At 38.3% G+C, this 21,830-nt stretch overlaps 1 protein-coding gene across 1 annotated transcript in view; it reads left to right on the forward strand.

Annotated features, from left to right (window-relative positions):
• Window positions 1–21,830, forward strand: part of LOC115295959 — a 429,236-nt gene that overhangs the window by 31,901 nt on the left and 375,505 nt on the right. The window contains exon 2 of the mRNA XM_029944310.1: window positions 17,888–17,938. Within this exon, the coding sequence (XP_029800170.1) occupies window positions 17,888–17,938 (51 nt within the window). The remainder of the gene's footprint in view (window positions 1–17,887; window positions 17,939–21,830) is intronic.

A 21,830-nucleotide genomic window follows, 5' to 3' on the forward strand; every position in this document is an offset into this window, starting at 1 on the left:
ATGGAGCCAAGGATAGAAAACTTCCTCTAGAAGCTGATAAAGGAAATGGATTCTCCCCTAAAGATTCTAGGAAAGAGCTTTTTTTCCTGACACCTGGATTTTAGCCCAGTGAGACCCATCTTGGACTTCTGATCTATAGAAATATAGAGTAATACATTTATATTGTTTTAAGCCACTAAATTGGTGGTATTGTATCACAACAATAGACAACTGATACACAGGGTTAAGGGAAATGAGGGGCGGGAGGTTTCAAATAGTAAATCAATACTTTAACTGGAGTCACTTACTCTGCAAACCCTTGAAGTAAGGAAAGGCTATAATTGCCATGTCTGAATGTTTGAAAATTTAATTCATTCCTTTGGAGCTTTAATGGGTGACATCATGACTTTTTGATATTTTAATTATGAGGTTGGTGAGGGAGCAAATTGCACAGTACAGTGAGAACTGGGGACCTGTGGTACACTCTTGGACCCCTTCTAAGTCAGGGCGTGACTGTCTAGGATGTAGCCACTTTCAGTGAATGGCAGGCCAGCCCCCAGGGATGATATCTCCGTAGAGACCTTATTCTTTTGTGTCTCTGTGAACCTGTTAGCCCATCACTGTGCAGGTAAAGGAGGCTGAGCAAAGAGCAGGAACACTTGTGTCTGATTATTTTTCTTATTTTTTCCATTTTCTATGTGTTTTTAAATTTTACTTATTATCTCCCAATTCTCATATTGAAATGTTCACATTTTCTATAATTTTTAATTCCCAAGAACTAATTTTTTATCTCTGAATGATGATAAGGACTCCCTCCTTGACCAAACTTTAGTCAAGCTCTGCTAAACACTCTTTTTGACTACACCTCCCTTTGGTCTGCCAGCCCAGTTTTAGCAGGAATCCTGCAAGCCAGTTTATTGAGAATTCCACCCACCCTCAACCCTTGATATCCAATCAAGTTCTTCATCCTCCTTCCTTTGAGAACTCACAGATTTCCTTAGTATTTCATCTCACATTTCCATCTGAGGACTCCCTAAGTTCAGCCTGTTGGCCACAAATCCCCAGCTATCCCTGTGGCATTCAGAGTTGAGCTCAGTCTCTCTCTCCTACTGCTAATAGACTTGAATCCCTATTGCAATAATCTTGAATAAAGTTTTCCTTGCCTGTTAAACTTGTTCAGTGTAGTTTCTCTTGGACAATGCTTCTTTTACATACTCTTTTTCTTATTTCTTTCAGTTCAATATCTTCTCGTCAATCAGGGAATGTTGGTGGTATTTATATTTTTAAAAATTTTCTCTGCACTTTTTCCATAAATTTAGATTTTTTTGAAAATTTTTTTTTTCTGTTTTTCACATTGAAGAATGACGCACCAAAATTCTGATTGGAAGTCCTGTGTGTGACTTGTGAACTGAAGGGCTTTAGTGAAAGATAACTGGGTCAGGCCACTTCGTTGCCTCTGCCCCTTCCTGAAACAATTCCTCAAAATTATCATGGCTCCTTTCTCTGGGGCTGGTGTTTGTTTAGAGAGAAATTTCCCAAACTCTTCTTGCCTGTTGAGAGAGAGAAGCAGAGAGCTAGCTATGTGAGTTCTGGAAGCAAAGGTGAGTGAGAAACTGGGAATCTCATCTTTCAATATGTGGTTTTTAGTTACCCCAACCTATTTTCGTGTCCTATCCCTTATTCTCCATCTCCTTGGTGACTCCTAGTTCACACTTCCGGAATCTAAAGTCTTCTCAGGGTGGGGAAGATATGTGGAGGTCTCATACAATCTTAGGCAGACTCCTAGCCAATCTTCCTGTTTTAACCCTGCCTAATTACCCACTCTTGGAGGTACTTAGTAACTCTAATTACTAAGTCTTTTCAGCATTCTGAGGAAGTAATTTCTTTGTTTCTTGGTTTCTTTCACTGCTGGTTTAGGGTTAATTTTTTTTCAGATCTGCTGAGTCAGTACCACTTGTTTATCTACTTTCTTTCTCCACTATTCACTCTCTGTTGTTCCCTCCCCGCCTTTTTTTGACTTTCCTAAAAGTGGAGTATGAAAAGGTGTTCAGTGCATCATGTTTAAATGGAAGTAAAAGTGTATATTTTAAAAAGGTTTTCAAGATAATTATCTTCCGGTTTCCTCTCATCAGCAAGAAATTCAATTCACGTTAACATCCAAGTCCCTCCCAGAAAACATGGAATTAATAAACGGTGATGGAACTATTGATTTATTATGTAAATAGGTATACTCTGTTTGCTTGACATTTCTTAAAAGGTATAAAGCAGTACTATATTAAATAAATCTAATTGAAGGAAAAGAATTCACAATGGAGAATAAATTACATAAGTGGAAACTACCTTATCCACCATATTGCATTAGCGCTGAAGATTATCTCAGTAATCACTTAACAATAGGGGTCCATATTGATTTTAACTCCTAATTATGTCAGGGATGTGCCCCCGAGTTAGAATTTTAAATTTAATTCTGTGTAATCTGAAAGTACTTCCTGAACTCTGAGTTGTAATTTACACAGAAAGAAATTACAGAACTCAGCACAACAAATCTGAGTAGTTTATCCATGCAAACTGATTAAGAACTTTTTTTTTTTTTTATCATGGTAGGCTCTGGCCTTGTGTTTTAGACCAAGGAGTTATAAACTGGGATATTTAAGGAAAATCCAAGTGGAATAAAGCTCCAGACAAACTCAGAATTAATAAATAACAGTAGAACTATTCTATGGAAGTAAGCCATTAAGATTGGATATTTCCTTTGTACAGGGCATTTGAATGAAAAATAAAAACGATTAGAATTTAAGGAGATGTCAACAAAATAAAGAAGAATCAGGAGTAAATATGGAGGAATATAATGAAATCTTGTTTGGTAAAATCTAGGACTCCTCTTTCTCTGGATTAATGCTTCAAATCTCTGTTCCCTCCTTTTAAAAGATGTAAAAGTGAACACTGATGACAGCTTTTTTCAGAGCCAGGAATGCTTCTTGGATCAATCTTGGTCATGTTCTTTATTTACATAAATTAAATTTGGTAGCGGCCGAGGTTTTTGAGAAATGTTTTAGGTCATTATTGATCAGCTAAACTGATCAAAGGACTCTGTTTAGAGTAGGGTCCTGAAGTATCATATGAATAGTACATTTTCTTAGATGTTTGGATCCAGCACAGAGTTTAAAATATCTTGTTAGTAGATAGATACGAATTTTTGGCTGTCAAGGAGATGTGGAAGATTAGCTGAATTGACTCCGACTTCACTTCATTCCAAACTCATGTTGTAATGTTCCAGAATCTTCCCAAATTAAAAAAATGCTTCTTATTAAAAGCATAGTTCAATAACTAGAAGCCAGGTGGTGAAAAGAATCAATTTCTAAAGAATCCTCTGGCACATTTATGTTTTGATGACTAAGATAACCTTTAAAAATATCCTTTCAGTAAGCTTCTTTTACCTGTAAAATAAGATTTATGTTCAGGCACTCTTTCAACAAAACCAAAAAGTTTTCCATACAAGGAAAAAGAAGTTGTCATGTTGTGTCTTTAGTTTAAATACAATGAAAGAGACAAATTATTTTCTCAAACTACCTTTGCCAAATATCCAGCTAGACTACTGTATTGTCAATATTTCAGTCTACAAGTATGTATTAATTAAATGTCTTATGTCCTGGGCTACGGAAAACATGTTTTCTTATTAATTTTATGAAAACACCTACCACAGTTCCTATCACATGGTAGATGCCTAATGAACATTTTCTGGACTTCATTACCTGTTAAATTTTTTAATCACCCACTTAAAAGGTCTTCAAAAATAAAATGTTAAATAGGACTTAAGCCTTTTAGGCAATTGAAGATGAAGAAATGTTCAAATCATAATCTTAAAGTAAATTACCTGTAACTTTACCCATAAACAGAGTTGATTTTAATTAGTATCCAATAAAAATATAAACCATACCAGTTGTAATATTGCTGTTGCTCTGAGTACCTCCTCCACTGGGTGCCCTCAATACCCTGGACCTCCCTACAATGCAGCAATTGAAGAGTTAAAACCTGGACAATGAGGGTGGGGGTGAGGGTCTTCAGGGTTCATAGTCCATTCTGATTACTCAATGTCTAGGATACATTTTTACTAAATATCTTGACTATTGCCCTTCTCTACTCACCAGGTGATTTTTGCATAGGAAATGTAAATAAATTTCAATATTAGCTGAATGCATATTTTATTAGTAAGCATATAAGGGAGATGCTTATAGTAAGGGGGATAGAATGTAGCATTTCTCAAACTCTCTTTCGTGGAAATATTTTTCATTCATTTGCAAAATGCTACATTGAACAAACTTGTGGCTATTCCTTTGATATAGGACTTTCCAGAACCTTTAATATATTACTTTACATGTTAAATTTCTAGGGAAGGGATATCTCTATTTCTCACACTTATTTGACTAAGGAACCCCCCTAATTTCCCTCTATCAGATATCAGTTGATATCAATTGATAACAATGTGTCCTAAAATCCTAAATATTTGAAAAAGTTCCTGCTTCTCCTCATATATGTTAAAAAATTAGCATTATTCACTCTTTGAATGATCAGTTTTCTGACAAGGCAAAAGAAAAGTTAGATTTGACTATTGTTTTAGTCAAGCTAGGCTAGGTTAGGTTATGTAGGAATGTACGACTCCTGAATCTCAGTAGTTTAACACAACAGTTGCTCATGTAAATGTTCCTGTAGATTGAGGCACTGCCCTTGTAGTAGTGGCCCAATATTTGGGCTGCTTTTTCCTTATGCTGGGGAGCAGGTGGAATGTTTGGTGGGCTTTACTCTCTTCACCAAAACTGTATTACAAAAGTCAGGATTATGTCATTCCATATGTTCATTTTCCTTCATTTTTGGTCAATAAATAAGAAGCTACATGTTTTTGCCTTCTTCCAAAAGTTGCTTTTGCTATTCTTCAGACTTGCCATTAAAAAGTATGAGTAGTCCTTCTTAGCTTATCCTTAGAGTGTATACCATTTTTACCATTGCATGATTAAGTATTTAGCTCACATTTTAAAATATTCAACCTATGCTGTAAACATACAGAATTGAGAGTTTGGTTATCCGATTTCTCTGCTTTTTGGCACCTTGTTTACATATAGATGTTGTTTATTTAAATTATTTTTTTATGTTTTGTTTATTTTTGAGAGAGAGAGAGGTAGCATGAGCAGGGGAGGGTCAGAGAGAGAGGGAAACACAGAATCAGAAGACAGGCTCCAGGCTCTGAGCTAGCTCTCAGCCCAGAGCCTGATGTGGGGCTTGAACCCATGAACCGTGAGCTGTGCGATCATGACCTGAGCAGAAGCCGGATGCTTAACTGACTGAGCCACCCAGGCGCCCTGATGTTGTTTATTTAAGTTTTACTTATTCTTGTGTCTATTTGGTTAATTTGGGTGTAGATCCTCAAGAACTCCACATTTTCCCCTAAACAGTGAAAGTACTGTCTTTTATTATGATTATTTCCTAAAAGGCACTTGCCAAGTGAGAAATCTCCCTTGATTTGATCACATCTGACAGTCTCTGTTGAAGAGATACCCTTGTCTTTTTGTTAAGAGGATCATGCAGAAGGTATTAGCAGGGACAGAACTTCAGAAGGGCAGCTGAACAGAGATTCCTGTGGTGCTGATCTAAATCAATTGTTATTAATTTTTCATTTTTGTGAGTAGCACATCTACTCACGTTTGTTCAGATAGTCATAAAGGCCAGTGTTACCTTTGTCTCTCAAGACTCTGGATAATCTTTCTGCATTTGAACATTTTATTGGTAAGAAAGGAGCAACCTTAAATGGGTATGACCAATGCTGAAGGATGCTGTGAGAAGGGAAGAAATGAGCCCTTTATTTTCATTATATAAGTATCTTTCCAATATGATTTGGACTTAATGGCATCCACTAATATATATTTTTTTCATAAAGCTAGAGGGGAGGAACAATATCTTTTCCACAAGACAGATTAACAAGAGAAAAGCATGCAAATGTATTTCGTAGAACTTTTGACATGACAACCTGGATAATGAAATGAAGGCCTGAAGAAGTGCTTAAACCTGAGTGCTTTTATGCAGTGTCTGATGGAGAGTGGAAACTTATGGGTAAAGGTGATAGGACAAGGAGTATGAATTCAGGGTAGTAAACTGTGAGAAACAGCAAGCCCTGTTTGTTCCGATCCCTCTCACGTCCCCTTCATTTTTGAAGTAAGGGTTCTTCCCCTCCCAGTATAGAGAGCCTACCTACCACCCACATGAGGGTTTTATGATCTGCTTCACAGGCAGGTCAGAAAGTCTTTCCTGAACATAATGTCTGTCAAGCTTCTTTAGCCGAAAACATTTTGAGATATGTGTTCTGAACTGCATCAATGTTCTGAATAAACAGCCAGGAAGTTCACTGGCTCCAACTGTACCTGAGACTTTTCCTTCTTGGGTGCTCACTCTTTTTCTTCCCATGGCCTTTGCCAATTTAAGAAATTCATAATGAGCAAATGCTGGGCAGCAGGTATACTAAGCCCCTGTTGGTAGTATATTCTCTGGGTGCCTGAATCCAGTGCTTTGAGAAAATAATTTTTCCTACAAAGAAGCTGGAGATGGGGTTTAGGCTTCAGCCTTTTGGATCTTTAAAATAAAAACATTAAAAAAATTAAACTTAAAAGCAATATGTGCTTGCTGTAATAATATTAGAAATGACAGATAAAAAGAAAAACAAATCTTCCCTTAACTGCTACCACTCTCCTACACAGAAATAACCAGTCATCAGATCTGTATGTATTATGGTCTTCTATGACCTTTTTAATACATGTATAAATAATTTCTCAAGGTTACAACAATAGTATAGACACAGTTCTATGTTTTCTTTGCTTTTATGTTTCATAGACTCTTTTCCATGCTTTTAATATAATCTTTATCTTTATCATTTTGGTTTTACTGAGTCGACATACCATTATTTGAAATTGAATTATTTGTTAGGAGAAACAGATTCTTTGAGAACCATTTCCCCTTCTATCCTTTTCGTTGGAGCAGAGTTCTGGAGTGTGCAGGCCATTCTCCTCTCCACCTGGGCATGTGCTCACCCATTCGTCAGCCTTCCTGTTTTCCCTCTAATGCTCCAAATGTTTTTTTTCGTCTAGGCATATGAGTAATTTTAGAAATTTATTTGGAAAGAAATAGTAAAAGAAGCATTCTCTCAGGAAGATCTTTTCAGATAGGATTGAAAGCATAGTTTTTCATTTTATCTAAGATTCAATTCCAAATGAAAATAGAAGGAGCTGCAGCCGTGTTTTAATGACGGAGTTGGACATACACAGGTCTGAGAAACTTTTTGAAACAGAAAATGATCACTAGTGCTTTGAACTGATTTATTATTGTGTGCATACTTATTTAAGCATATTCTTGGGTCCTCTGCATTCAGATGGCCTGATTTGTAATATATGCCATTCTTTTCCATGCTTTGCATATCAGAGATGATGCCTTTTTTCCCCTCTCCCTACTGCCGCTACCTCTACCTGGGATTATGCAGATTCTGGCTTAAATCTCTTTATTCTTTTCTGCAAGTGCACAGCATGATGGGCTTCATTTCTGCGAGTAAATGATAATGGATTTCAGCTTTCACCAGTGACATTTGGAAACTACACGTCTTACATAATATGTGTGCCACACGATAAAAAACGGTCACCCTGTCTAATGATGTGAAAATGTAAATAAAAATGGAGTGCTGTCAATATGTAGAGGCCAAATCTTAAAACAAAGGTGTGTGAGGGGGGCTCCTAATTATTTTAATGGAGCCAATTTCATGATTTTTCAAGCTGGGTATAAGGACAATCTTATCGATAATGGGTACTTGGGATAATCAAGGGAAGGCTGTTGGAAGGGGTTTAATTTATTCTGTCAGATAGTCAAGGCCATAAAACATTTCAACAAATCAAAGCTATCATTTGAGGAATAACAAAGATGAAAAGCCAGCGTTGACTACCGAACGCTTGTGTCCTTGCCCTTTCTTTTGAGTACCTGTTTTATAGTAAATAAGGCATACTTATCCTTGATTAGCATTTATTTCTATCTCATTGGGTATACAGTGCTTTTTCATGCTTTAGATGTAAAGGAATTCAACTTCTGGTCTAAAATAGCTAAGTATCTATCTTTTGTTTATAAAGATGAACACAATGTGTGAAGGGTGTGGAGATAAGTTTTGATAAATTGGTCAGGCCTGGGCTTCATGGCTGCAGTCTGTGGAGGGAAGAGAGGCCAGGGCACTTGAAAAGAGCAGAGGTATTTCACTAAAAAGCAATGACCTTGAGGATGAGGCTAGTGAAACCTCAAATCCCAGTTTTGGTTCTTGAGGCAGAGAAATCTTTGCCTTATTCCTTTATTTTCCTTTTCCTTATTCCCACTAAGGAACTTGGCTTATTCCCTACCATCAGAGAATGGGCATCAGTTTCCTGCCTTTATGAAAACACAAGTTATTGAGCTTCTCACTCCCATGCTATTTATTCTGTAAGAGAAAGAGGAGCTTTTCTGCTCCAAATGCCCAGGGAGGACCCTTCCTCATTTCATATTCCTGAATCATCTGGGCCCTTGCACTTGGAATATTGACCTGTGGCAGTGACACCTCCACCTCTGTGTAATATGTCTTTCAAGTGAGAAGCCTCTTCTGGTCAATACTGAATCAATTTGCTCTGGCAGTCTAATTGAATGCCTCCCTCAGACAAATGGGTCACCAGGGGAAAGGGGAAAACCTTGATATGCAGATCAGAATCGAAGCCCCAGAGAAGGCTGTTTTAAAATATATATTCCTCCTGAGAAGCAGCCTATGTAACAAAAGCAGTGCTGGGTATTTGCTCAGCAAAATGAACATAAATCAATCTGCTTGCATCCTCCTTTTTATTGTACTACTTTTTACTTTAACTTGATCCCTGCAGAGAGAGAGAGAAGACCCAAAGTCCAGATCGAGACTAGGATGAGCTTAAAATTTTGGTTATGTAGATTTTTTTAAAAAAAATGGCACACCATTTCCATTTAGCAGATTACACTGAAATTTACGTTATTTGATATCCTTAATATTAATAAAAGACAGCTTTTTGCTTAGATGAGCTTGTTTTTTCTCTCCATGTTCCCTTGGGGGCTTAAGGGAAGAAACGGACAGAAAACTCTGCTATGAGAGCTTAGCATTGTGTCTCCTGGGGCTGACATCAAGGTGCCAGCAGGCTTGTATTCCTTTCTGGGGTCTGTAAGACAGAAGGTGCTTTCTTACCTTTTCCAGCTCTCAAGCTGCCCTCATGCCTTGGTGCATGGATCCTCCTTCATTTTCAAAGCTGGCAGTGGCCAGTTGAGTCTTTGTCATGCTGCCTTATCTGACTTCGGCTTCTGTCACTTCTGTGATTATACTGGGCCCAACTCCATAATCTTCACATCTCAAGGTCAACTGATTAGCAACCTTAATTCCATTAGCAACTTTAATTCCTCTTTGCTGTGTAACCTGACATAGTTGCAGGTTCAGGGAATAGGACATGAACATTTTTGAGGGACCATTATTCTGCCTATCATATGAAATCTTTTAACAGAATAATACATTTGTGAGTGACCCAGCATTTGAAGTCAGATTGCCTGATTTAAGTCTTAGCCCACTGCTTTCTCACTGTGTGCTTTGGGGCAAATCAATTACATTTTCTGTGCCTTGGCATCTTCATCTATAAAACGAGAATAATAATTTGTTGTGGAGACTGAGATGATGTATGCAAAGTGCTCAATATGTGCCAGCACACTGCATACAGTAGACGTCCAATGAGTATTGGCTATTACTATTTACAAAACATCACATGCATGCGTGGTGCTTCGTGTTACACAAAGGTTTCACAGTTATTATCATTACATTTCAAACCATGCCATGGCACTTATTGTTAATATATTTCCAGTTTATTGGGAACTTATTTTAAATCAAAGCTATAATTGTTAAAACAATGGCTTAAAATTAAGGGAAACTTTGGAGCAAATCCACCATATTAATACTTCATCATAATTATTTAATATTTAAATATTTCTAAGGTTTTACCTTTACACATTCTGTAGTTATTTATAAACTTCTACAGAGGAGGGACAATGATTTTGTTCTTTCTGTAGGCCCAGGCTTGAATATAATTAGCAAGCAAGGCGGGTAAGTAAACACTTGGAGGAATACGAAGAGGCTGAGATGGCTAGAGGTAAGGGCGTGGGCTGGGACATGGTGAGGCTTTTGCATTCTTTCACTTCTTTTGCTGCATCGAAATTCTTCTACTGGGTCCTTTAATTTTGATGTGTTTAAATCTTTTCAACTCAGTTAGGTCATGGCAACTTATTAAGAGCTGACTTGACCAATTCAGTGAATTTGGCTTTAGACATGTTCAGGTAACAGAAAACTGGTCTCAAATTGGCTAAATCAATGAGGTGTTTATTTGCTCACGTAACTGAGAAGTCACAGAGGTAGGTCAGGCTTCAGGTTAGGCTGGAGTCAGTGGTTCACTGATAACCATTATTTTGTCTCCACCTTTCTCTGCTCTGTTTTTGCTAAGACTGCTTTAGCCTAAGGCTGGCCTTCTTTGTAGTCATAAGACAGCTGCTGTCAGGTTCCAGTGGCTCTATGCTTCCTTGCTTATGTCCTGCAGGAGACAGTACACCTCTCTGTAGTAGTCACAGAAGAGTAAAGAGCTATCTTTCCTAGAAGCCCCCAAGAAGCAGTTCAGTTCTCACATCTCATTTGCTTAGATGGAATCTCAACCTCTTTAATCACCCCTGAACCAATCATAGTGGCCACGGGAGATTAAATACTCAAGTTGCATGGTGAGGAGAGGTGGATTCTGAGTGGCCAAACACAGCAAATATGAAAACAGCTTAGAGAATCTAGGGGCATAAAAGAAACTCTTCTCATAGGTAGTAAAATCTGGTTGAGTTGGGGGTCCCAGTCCCTTATAACTCTATAAGCACGTCTCTTTAATCATCCTTCTTGGTCATCATCTTGTTAATTTATGGAGCATTTCTTAAAGGTTTTGATGCAGAGATTTGCTTTTAAAATGCTAAATACTTCATTTATTTATAAGGATTTGTAAGAGTTGCCATGGGAAAGCAACTGAGCGGCCACTTTGATGTGGAAAGCTGGGAACACTGACAACCCCCACTTGCAAACCTGGGATGACCCGAGCCATTTGGAAAGCACCAGTGGCCATTTTATTGCAGGCCAGATAACAGATCCAGGCACCACCAGGACTGCCGACCCCCACTCTCAATCTGGACTATCTCAAACTGTAATGCCTCACCATGGAATTCCAGCATCCCCCTCCCCACCGAAGCGAATAGCCAATTGAATCCTGCCACCGTCCAAAGAAGACCCTATGTGGCTATCAGCCCACCTGAGCTCAAACCTGGAACTTCTGCACCCATAAAAGACCTTGCTCTCCCATATCAGGTGCGACTTCCCTGACTCCCCGCTCCAGAGTCACGGAACCTCGCCCGGGAATTGCAGATCCCAATAAAGGCCTTCTTGGCTCCATAACGTGGTCTCTTTGTCCTCTCATCTCTGCCTCCATCTATTAAACCTTACAGGATTTATCAAACATACTCAAGCCAGATGCTCTTCTAAGCCCTGGGGATTCAGAAGTGAACAAACCACAGCCCCAAATTTTAAGGATCTTACCACCAAATAGAGCCTCTGAACGGCCAGGATCCTCGGTTAGTGTCAAGGGTTAATTCATATCAGATTCTCAGTATGATTTTTATTGTGTCAAGAAAGTTAAGTGTTCATTTCTGTACATGGCTATAAAGAACCCACTCATCCTGGAGGGAGCAATTTTGGAAAAGAAGTAATATGGATGAAAGGTACATAATCAGTAATGGAGATTGACACAACTTTAATTTCTTATATTAAAGTCACAAACATGGGGTGGCTGAGAGGTGGGACAATGTGTTTGGGAGTGGAATGTGGAATGAGGTGATAGCCTGAAGTGCATTCTATGGAGGCTTGGTATGGACTGAATTGAAAGTGCTTTGAAACTATGCAGTTACATCACAGTTCGTGACCTCTATTGGGAGCCCTACAGAGGAACCTGGGATCGAATCTGTCAATTAAAATCCTATTTTCTCTGCAAGAAGTAGGTCCTCTGTGTCATCTTGAGAGCTTCCACTGATGATGAACTTCACATTTTAACTGCTTTGCCTCTAAATAACTACCTCCCTAGGGTGGAAGGTGCAGATCCCTTGGTGCATACAAAACTTACTTAAGTCATGAATTGACTTCCTGTAGGTCAGTACAGGAAATCCCAAAGGGCAAGGGTCTAGAACTGGAGTTAAACCAACTTGCTTAAACTGTATCCACTCATGTGGTTGCCATTTTCTCTCCATTTTGTAATGTTTCAGTGATGGAAGAACAGAGGAAGCCTAATTATATGGAAATGCTTTTGGTGTTATAATAAAATAAATTTTAGAGAAAAATAAGATGACTGACATTAATGGTATTTTTAGTAGTTATTATACATATGACAATTAGTCACAATGTTATTTTCTGTCAATTATTTTAATTAGTATTAGTTTGACATAGCTGGACCAATTTTGCATTTCCCTTTGCTTTGTTAGTTTTTTCAACAACAAATCTGTAAGTAGCAGTAAGCCTTGTTGGGATCCTTGAAGAGGACCTGTTAAATAAACCCTCTGTCTTCCCTGAGGGCTAAGAAAGGTGAGAAGTAAGATAACAGGATAAAATTGATTAGAGTTCAAAATACTACCTTTATTACTCATAAAGGCTCAGTTGGTGGGTATATTTAATCATACTTTCTTACAGTTATTGGCTGTGCTATACCAAAGCTGACTTTCTGTGGGTGGGGAGGAGATCTCAGATAGGGGATTTTAGGAGATGACTTGGGGCTGCCCTGGAGAAACAGCCAAAAAAACCCACGAGATAAGGGAAGAGTTGAGATGAACATGTCCAGCTTATTCCTCCAAATTCATCCATCAGATAGGTTACTCCCATAGAGAGGTCATGGGTGTTATACTAAATGAGCTCCCTTCATCAAGAGTAGAGAAGTGTTCCCTTTAACTGTGAAAATAATTTTTCTAGATATTTTATGAAGTTTAATTCGCTATTTATATACTGACAAATTATGCTGTCAACTAGAGTCAAGGTCTTGGATTCTAAACAACCATAGGACTTTATTTTCTATCATCCCTTCTTCTACTCCATCCTTCTTGTAGACTAAATCTGGCCCCTGGGCTAAGGCTTCTTGAAGTCCTCCTTTATATTTATTTTAATTATTTAATTACACCAGATTTCATATTTAACCCTACTCAGTAGGTTCATAGCTTGTCATATACCAGTCATTTATTTTCATTATCCCATTTAATCTACAACAAACCTGGGCAATAGGATTTGTTCTCATTTCTAGATGTGGAAGTTCTCAGAGAGAGTAATTCATCCAAGGCTAAAGAAAGATGAGTAGTGAAAATAGGAATCAAATCTGCATCTCTATACCCTAAAGCTGAGAGAAACTGAAATCTCCAAGCACATATTTCTCCAAGCCTCAGCAGTGGTGAATAGGTTTGAATTGGAGATGAAATGTATCCACCCTGACCTGTGAAATGAGCAAGTTCACATAGGTCTTTGATAGAGGTGGTTATGGGAAAGAGCACAGTTGGACACTGAACTCTCTGAAAATGTGGAGGGAAGGTCAGAGCAAACTAACTTGCATTTTTTTATGATTTTATTTTTAAGTAATTTCTACACCCAACATAGGGCTTGAACCCACAAGCCTGAGATTAAGAGTTGCATGCTCCTGAGCCAGCCAGATGCCCCACTTACACTTTTAATATAGTCATCTGTCCTAGCCTGACTCTACATGGAGAGAATTAAAGCTGGGCAGGCTGCAGAGTTAATTTTTCTAGCTTTCCTGCACACATGGACATGAACTCAGGAAAGGTTTGATTTCCCTTTGCCGGGGAGCCTTGTGGTGGAGAGATGGTCAGGCATGTATACAGTTGAGCAGTTTCTTGAGCTACTGTTCTCAGGTATCTGTTCTCAATGATTGGCCCCCAAAGGCATCTCTTCCTTTTCCTCCTCTTTCTCCAATCCAGGGAGCTGGCAGAAGTGGAGTGCATGGTAACCTGCACCTCTAAGAACTCTTGAGACTCCATGGTCAACAAGAGCTTCTCTGTTGTTGATGGAGGAGAGAGAAAAGGAAGTGTATATTCTATTTTTTTCTTGGGGAATGGGCAGTTATGTCCATGCATACTCGTTTCCGAAGATCTATGGTTTTTTTTAACACCTTTGTCTTTGGAGCAGAATGTTTTCCTTCACTTTCTTCTTGGTGGATAATGCCATACACCTAGTCTTACTTTCTTCTCTGGGAGTGGTGTGTGCCCCCACTCTCATTTGAATGACAGTCATTCAAATTCCATCTACCTATAGCATGACACTAGAAATTGTCATCAGATTGTACCACATGTATAGCAACTTTTTGATTCAAGAAACTTGCAAGTGTTAAAGCTCAGGGATGGTGTCCTCGTATATTTATAATGACTAGTTTTCTTTTTTCTTACTTATCTGGATACCTAATAAGAATAATGAACATCTTACCCAGAACTATGGGCCAAAAACCTAAGCCTGTGGTGTGTGAATGACTAAATATTTGGCTGAGACTTGATATCTGGTACACTGGTAATTCTAACTGGCCTTTGTAGATTTACTCATTTCTCCTCCTTATACTAAAAAGCAAAATACATGAAAAAAGCAATAAAAATTTATTTTCTTCATTTCCACACTGTTCAAGGAAACTCTACAGTAAGTACTCCAGGAAACTTAACTCAATTTTAAATTCTGTCAATAAATGTGAAAGGAAAAAGAAAACCCATGTTTGATTGATTTCTCTCACTGTGCATCCATCTTCTTTACAAACAAACTGGAAACAATGACAAGATTCTATTTCATTGATTTCTTTCTTGCTTGGGATGATGAAGGAGTTCATCAGTCATTTCTTTAAAATTGCGTCTTTGAGATATCTGTGGTGTTCCTGGTGTACTTAAGAGTTTAGTCCTTGAACTGATTGCCAAGCTGGGACTCATTTACAGACTTCAATAGAAATATGTAACCTACATGTCCTTGAGTTTGGCAGGACTTACTGAAAAAGTGCTCATATGTTATGTACAATATATTTTCTCACAAAGCACCTTAGCGCCGTGTCCTAGATTGAAATGGTCAAGGTGATTCTGGCCAAGAACGTATAGATTGTTAAAGCTAGCCAGGAATGGAGAAATTTGGTTTAGGTTTAACTCAAAAGAGTCACCAAAGGGTAGTTTGTTTCAGTTTTCTTTGTGTGGTTGTAAAGACTTGTGGTGATCAAAAGTTGGGGGAAAATCCTTACATTTTTTGAGAGCTGACTATAGGCTAGCTCTTATGCTAAATGCAGTGGTATATTGGTAAATATTAAACAATCATTTAACCAAAAGTTTAAAAAACCCAAACTGTTTTCATTTTTGTGGTCTGCCAATTTTCTGTGATGTATATATTCCTACTATGGCCAACTGTAACCCATGAATGTGATGTTATTGAAAGGGGAGTTAGGAAGAGATGCCAGCAGTTGGCTTTTGTGAACTAATAGGAGTGAACTTCAGCATACCAATGGCTAAATGTTTTATATGTGCTAAACTCTCATAACAACTCCATGATCTAGGTGTTGTAGTAGCCTCATTTCAAAGATGAGAATGCTGAAGGACCAAGAGGTGAATTAACTTACCCATGTTACATGGCTGGTAAGTAGGATAGCCAGGATGTACTCACAGTAATCTAGCTCCAGAGCCTGTGCTTACTTAACCACAATCCCATATTACCTGCAGTCCATGTAGTGGTTTCATCTGAAGTTCAGAAATGTGGTGGAATGTTTAGGAATATGAGGTTGTTGAGTATGAAACTTATGAAGTGGAAAATACTGCATTAATCTATAAGTTTATATCTATGTAAGTTCATCTCTGTAAATTAAGATAATGGCTATGAGTGACCATCACTTGGGGGCTAAAGTAGTGCCCACATGGGGAAATATCTTCAAGACTAAGTGAAAACCATCCCAAGGCAGAGTGTTTGAGTAGAAAGATGGAGGATGGGGAGACCCTGTGGATAGATGGTGATGATGGTGTAGGCTCTATCGGCAAGGACTGATAATGTCTGACCCACTGGTTGGGCAAAGGATGTTTAGAGATTAGGCTACAATCACAGTGCTGATTATATTATTATACTGTTTTCACATACGTGTAGGAGAGTGTCTTGGACTTCCTATTTTGAATATATCTAATTTCACCAATGGTAACTCATTTCTAGCATCTGTTATGTCAATTAAAAACCACTAATTTCACCAATGAAAGCCATTTTCAACATTTATTAAGCCAATTGTGAAAACCTCTGGTGTTGATTAGAGATAAGGATAGTTAAAGGCTTGTAGTAGTTGCCTCTAATTAAATAAATGGTTGCTGACAACCCCTGGAGAATGAATTTCCACTTAGGGCAACTGTAGTTACGGTGTGGTTTAAGCTAACAATATATAATACCATGCTGAAACCAAATAGGAGCTGTGAGGTCATATGCTTTGTCCCAAGACATTTAAGTATTTTGAATGTTCTTTCTAATCTTTGGGCATCATTATTCCTCCCCTCTAAGGATTGTGTCCAAGATTGCAGAGACAAAACCACAGCTTTTTTTCCCTCTGTGGTGCAAGATTGTAAATAGACATGAATGGAGACCATTTGGTTTGATAGAAATATACTTGCAGTCATTGTGATAAGTTAAACTGTAGAACTTTCTAAAAGGATAGATACCCATTTTTCTGGCATGTAGACTTTGTTTCTCTAAAAAGTTAACTGAAAGAAATGCTAGAAAAATGTAGAAAATCCCCAGGATCCTCTATGTAGTTCCTTGTTTTCCATTTCTTTGAAATTCAGTGTAGTAAATATTGCTCATGACTTGAAGACCAAATGAAATGCATAGGAACTTGAAACTCCGCCTACCATTAAGTCTGGGTTTTTTTTTTTTCCTGGTAATTCTGTGTGTCAATTCAGACAAATAGATGACTTGTCCCATTAAGGTGAAAAAAACAAATAAAGAGACTAGACAATTAACCTTCCTAACCAACCCGCAAAATAAAATATTCATGGCAACTTAATTAGCCAGTGGCCATGGAAAATTTTTAATTAGCCAGGGGCCATGGAAAAATGAGTTTATGAAAGGCCACTTGAAAATTAGGATTGCAAACACAGCTGAATTTTTACATCATTTGGAGGTAGATCCTAATTGGGATCTCAAATAACTCAATGATAAAAAACTTATATCAAGTTCCTTAAGGGAGTCCAGATATGAGGTGATGATTTTGTTGATATTTGTGTCCTAGAGAAGAGGGTTCAAAATTTGATGTGCAATATTTTAAAGACAGATTTGAATTAAAGGGTTACTATCTTTCATGGTGGTGGGCTTATAACTGGAATAATTCTACAATTTCTGGCTTCTACATCTTTGAATATATTTCCACCTGTCTGCATTGTCTTATCCTGCTCTCTCTCTGACTTCTCCAATCTGAACTGTATTGTTTTGTTTTATTTTGTTTTTGTTTGCTTGTTTTTTGGTGCTAAATCTGGGATTTCTTCAATGGTAGGTAAGTGAAGCCAGGGAGGAGACTTGGATTTGAATCTGGATGATTCTGGGTCTTTGTGGTGGGTTTAGAAAGACAGGTACAAGTGCAAGTGCTGGAAATTATGTGTGACAAGTTAAACATTGTACCTGGTGAGGAGGGCAATTAAAAGATAATGGTCCATGAAACAGGAATAAGAAGGATGCAGCTCTTGTACCCACCAGGCCTACCCTTCCATGCCAATGAGAGACATCACTAATTGATCATGACGTCTTTTCCTCTAGAAACTGGATGTGGCCTTTTACTTCTTTTCAACAAAGTGTTCTCGGCAACCAGTAAGTACACTTAAATGAATGATATGTGTGCTCTAATTGGGTGACTTATCTGGGGGATTGCAATTCACAGATAAGGCAGTATCGGGAATAGCAGTCAAACAGGCCATAGGCATTGTTGGAGCAGGCTTTTAGCTACTAACTAGCCTGGAACTCCAGTCTTTTGAAGAGTGACAAGCAAAGCGTGAAGCACTCAGTTGTGAGGGGGCTGGGATGTGGGCAGGTCACCAAGATGGGGAACAGGACAGAATCCTAGAACTAGACTATCACGTGGGGACTAAGGCTCAAGAAGAAAGAAAAGTTGTTTTATCAGGACTGGGGAACAAGGTTGAAGCTGAGTTAACTACCAGGGGAGTTTGATGTTGTTCCCTGGAATAATGGGACAGAAAGGGGAGACAGAAAAACAATCTTTATTGGGCACCTGCTGTGTGCCAGGGACGGTCTGATGCTTTACTGACCGGATCTTATTTCAGAGGCAGCTTTTATAATCCCTTCTGCCTAAGAGTAGGTTTATTCCTGGGCTGGATCCAGGCCAAACTGCAGAGATCTAGTGTCAGGCCAGAGCCACCACTGGCCACCGACTCTGATTACTTGTCTTTTAAAATCTCCAACTAGATTTTAAGCTCTTGAGGGAAGACATGGGACTTACTGATGCTTTGTATTCTCCCCAGGGTGCTACTTGCCATAGATAGTACTCAGTAAATATTTGTTAACTGATTGCTATATCCTGGTACATGTGGCATCTGCTTTAGAAGAAACATTTCTGGGGACTGTGTCTCAAGTCAGATCTCTGTGGGACCAATCTCAATTGTCCTTGCACTGTGGTCTTATGTGGTCACTGAATGAGCAGGTAATAGGAGTAAGAAACGAAGTCTGGATCTAAATATGTTGTAAGTGATTGGTCAGAATTCACTCAGTGGATTGCTTTCCACATGGAACCTCTATGTGAGGAAGAGTCTGGGCTGACAGTTATGAAAGCCAAAAAGGTAACTGAATTCATACAGCCTCTCTAGGTTGGGACTTTAGGAGCCCCAGGATATGCCCTCCACACTTGCTGTTCACCTCAGCTTGCTTTTTGTGCTGTCCAAGATTTCTGTAGCACTTACCTGTGTCTCTGAGTCAAGCCCAAGAGAGTGTGTGTTAAAATACAGCCAGTGTCTGGAGGATTTAAATGAGACCAGTATCAGTCCCCTGTTTTGCAAAATCAAGATTATGGCGCTCTTTCTATTAGGGCTGTCAGGTTAAGTTTGGAATGGCAAAATAATTTGAGAGGAACCTTGTGTCTGAGTGAAAAACAGCTAACCAAAAAGATAGGCCCAATCAACCTTTCTAAATATGGGCCACTTCCTTTTAGGTATTCATGGTGGATACATGCAGGTAAAGTAACATGGGCTTTGGGGATGAGTAGTATTTTTATTTTGTCACTTACCTGTTTGGGCAAAGTTCTCTGACTCCTGGTTTCTGCATCTCTAAGATGAGGATAATAATGCCTGCATGTGCAATTTTTATAAAGATTTTGGAGAATGCTCATAAACTGTGTGTCATATAGTAGATAACCAATAAAGTGCGGATGTTATTACTAAACTTTTGGTTGGAAAATAGGAGATGTACTGATTCTTATCTGTTTTTATCCTTTTTGACTTCTCCTTTATCCAATAAACAAGCCAATAATCCAACAACATGTAAAATAATTGTGAAGCATCACTTTTTTTAGAATCTTCTATTCATTGGATATGGAAATATTTGTCATTTATTATTTTGTCACTCAAATCACATACCAGAATGTGCGTGCAAGTGCAAAAACATGAAGTGCATGCTTATAGTTAGAGCTTACAATCCAGATGATTAGGAAATTCACAATAGAGAGACAAAGGCAAAGGTGAATCTTTGATGTACAGATGCTATTGAAAGAAGCAAACATGAATTCCAGAATGCCAATATTGAGGATGTCTCCCTATTCCAGCCCCATCTCCGTCAGGTTCTTCCTTCAAAATTATAGTTCTGGGTATTTGTTCTAGCTTTCAGTCATCTTCTGATACTAAGTGATATTCTTGTTTAGGAGCTGTCTCTTATATCTCTTAGGCAACCATGGCAGATCAGTGAGATGTACTAAGGCAGTTCTAATCCATTAACATCTTGGTACACATTTTTAATTTAAGGAAAAGATAAACTCATGATAAAAGGGAACTTGCTATGTCGTATGTATGTGTGTGTGGCCCTAGTCACTACAGAACTGTTTAATATTCTGCAAAAATATTTTTACAAGCTCAGTTCCAGTTACTATAATCATGACAATAATTTTTCACACCCCAGCACCTATTAAATTAGCAAGCAAGTTCTTTTCTTGAGCCATTATTCAAATGGATTCTGTCTGCATTCAAATTAATTTCAAGACCATAGAAATTAACAATGAGAAAGGTACATTAAATCACCTACTCCATTTATTTGCTACGGGAGAGGAGAATTGATCTTTACATCATAACCACTAGTGCTTTGTCCAGTCTGTTTTAAATGTCTTGAATAAGTGTTATTCTGATTCTGGGTGGTCATCTAATCAAATTCCAGGGGAAATTCTTTTTCATAGTCTGTTGGAAAATATATGGATTTTCTGATGCTTTGCAATTTGCCAGCGCTCAGAGCTGCCAGGAATCAGGCAACGAATTTTCTAGAGGAGTATGAGTGTGTGTATACATGCGTGTACTCATTGAAGAGGGTTGAGTAGATCATGTGGGGGAAAGAAAGAGGCAAAAAGAAGGCAACTTGAGAAGGGTGATACATTTGATTACATTTGTGTTCTGACAGTTGTTTGCCCTAATTAAACGTCCTGCATGGCTTCAGGGATTGGAGAAGTAGGCATAGTCACTAAGCCAGGGGAGGCAATGAAAAATGTGGGTAGGTCTGATGCCAATTTGAGTGGTAGTTAATGAAATTTTGTGAGGTCAGTCATCTAAAAGCCAACTAAAAAATCCTTTAACTTAAGGTTGTACTTTATCAGTCTTACACATGGATAGTTTAACTTATAGGCTCTAAAGTAGAAAGTAAGAGTCTGGGCATCCTAATGTTAGCTATTTTTCTTTCTTTACAAATTTAGTTGCAGTATTCTAATTAGATAGATAGATGGATAGATACATCCATATTCACCATCCAGCTCAATAAACAGAACATTATTAGTACAATGAATCCTTGATTGTTGTTTTATTTAACTCAAATGAGATAGAGAAAAGGCATGAATCAAACACTTTGTAAATGTCAGGGCACAACAAGACTAGACCAAATTTTATGATCTTATTGCAACTTATTCATTATTAAAATTAAACATGCTTCATAGAAGCCAGAGAAGGAGTTGGTGCCCTAGAACTGACATGAAAAGTGTGAGGATCTCTTCCTTCAGAATGTCATGGAATATAAACATCTTTACATTCATTCACCCTCTGTTGTGCTGCTCGAATTCCCACTTGAACATCCAGGACAACTATTTGTTCAACTCTTGCTTGAATACCTCCTGTGGAGAAGAAAATCATTAGCATGCACGGTTTCAGTAATAATGGTGGGAGGTTCTTATTTCCTTTGAGATCCAACTCTATGTCCTCAACATGCCCACCCAAGGATCCTACCCTTAAGGGCTGTACAGAGCTAATCTAATCTCTTACAACAGCTCCTCATATGTTTGAACGCAGTTGCTATTCCCCTTCCCTCAATCCTCTAGTGCTCCCCTTCCAGTCCCCCCCCTTTTTTTAAAGTTTATATATTTATTTTGAGAGAGAGAAAGAGTGTGTGTGTGTGCACGTGCAAGCAGGAAAGGGGCAAAGAGAATCACAAGTAGGTTCCACACTGTTAGTGCAGAGCCTGATGCTGGCTTCATCCCACAAACTGTAAAATCATGACCTGAGCCAAA

Source organism: Suricata suricatta, chromosome 1, assembly GCF_006229205.1.
Source record: "Suricata suricatta isolate VVHF042 chromosome 1, meerkat_22Aug2017_6uvM2_HiC, whole genome shotgun sequence".
In the NCBI taxonomy this organism is placed as follows: domain Eukaryota; kingdom Metazoa; phylum Chordata; class Mammalia; order Carnivora; family Herpestidae; genus Suricata; species Suricata suricatta.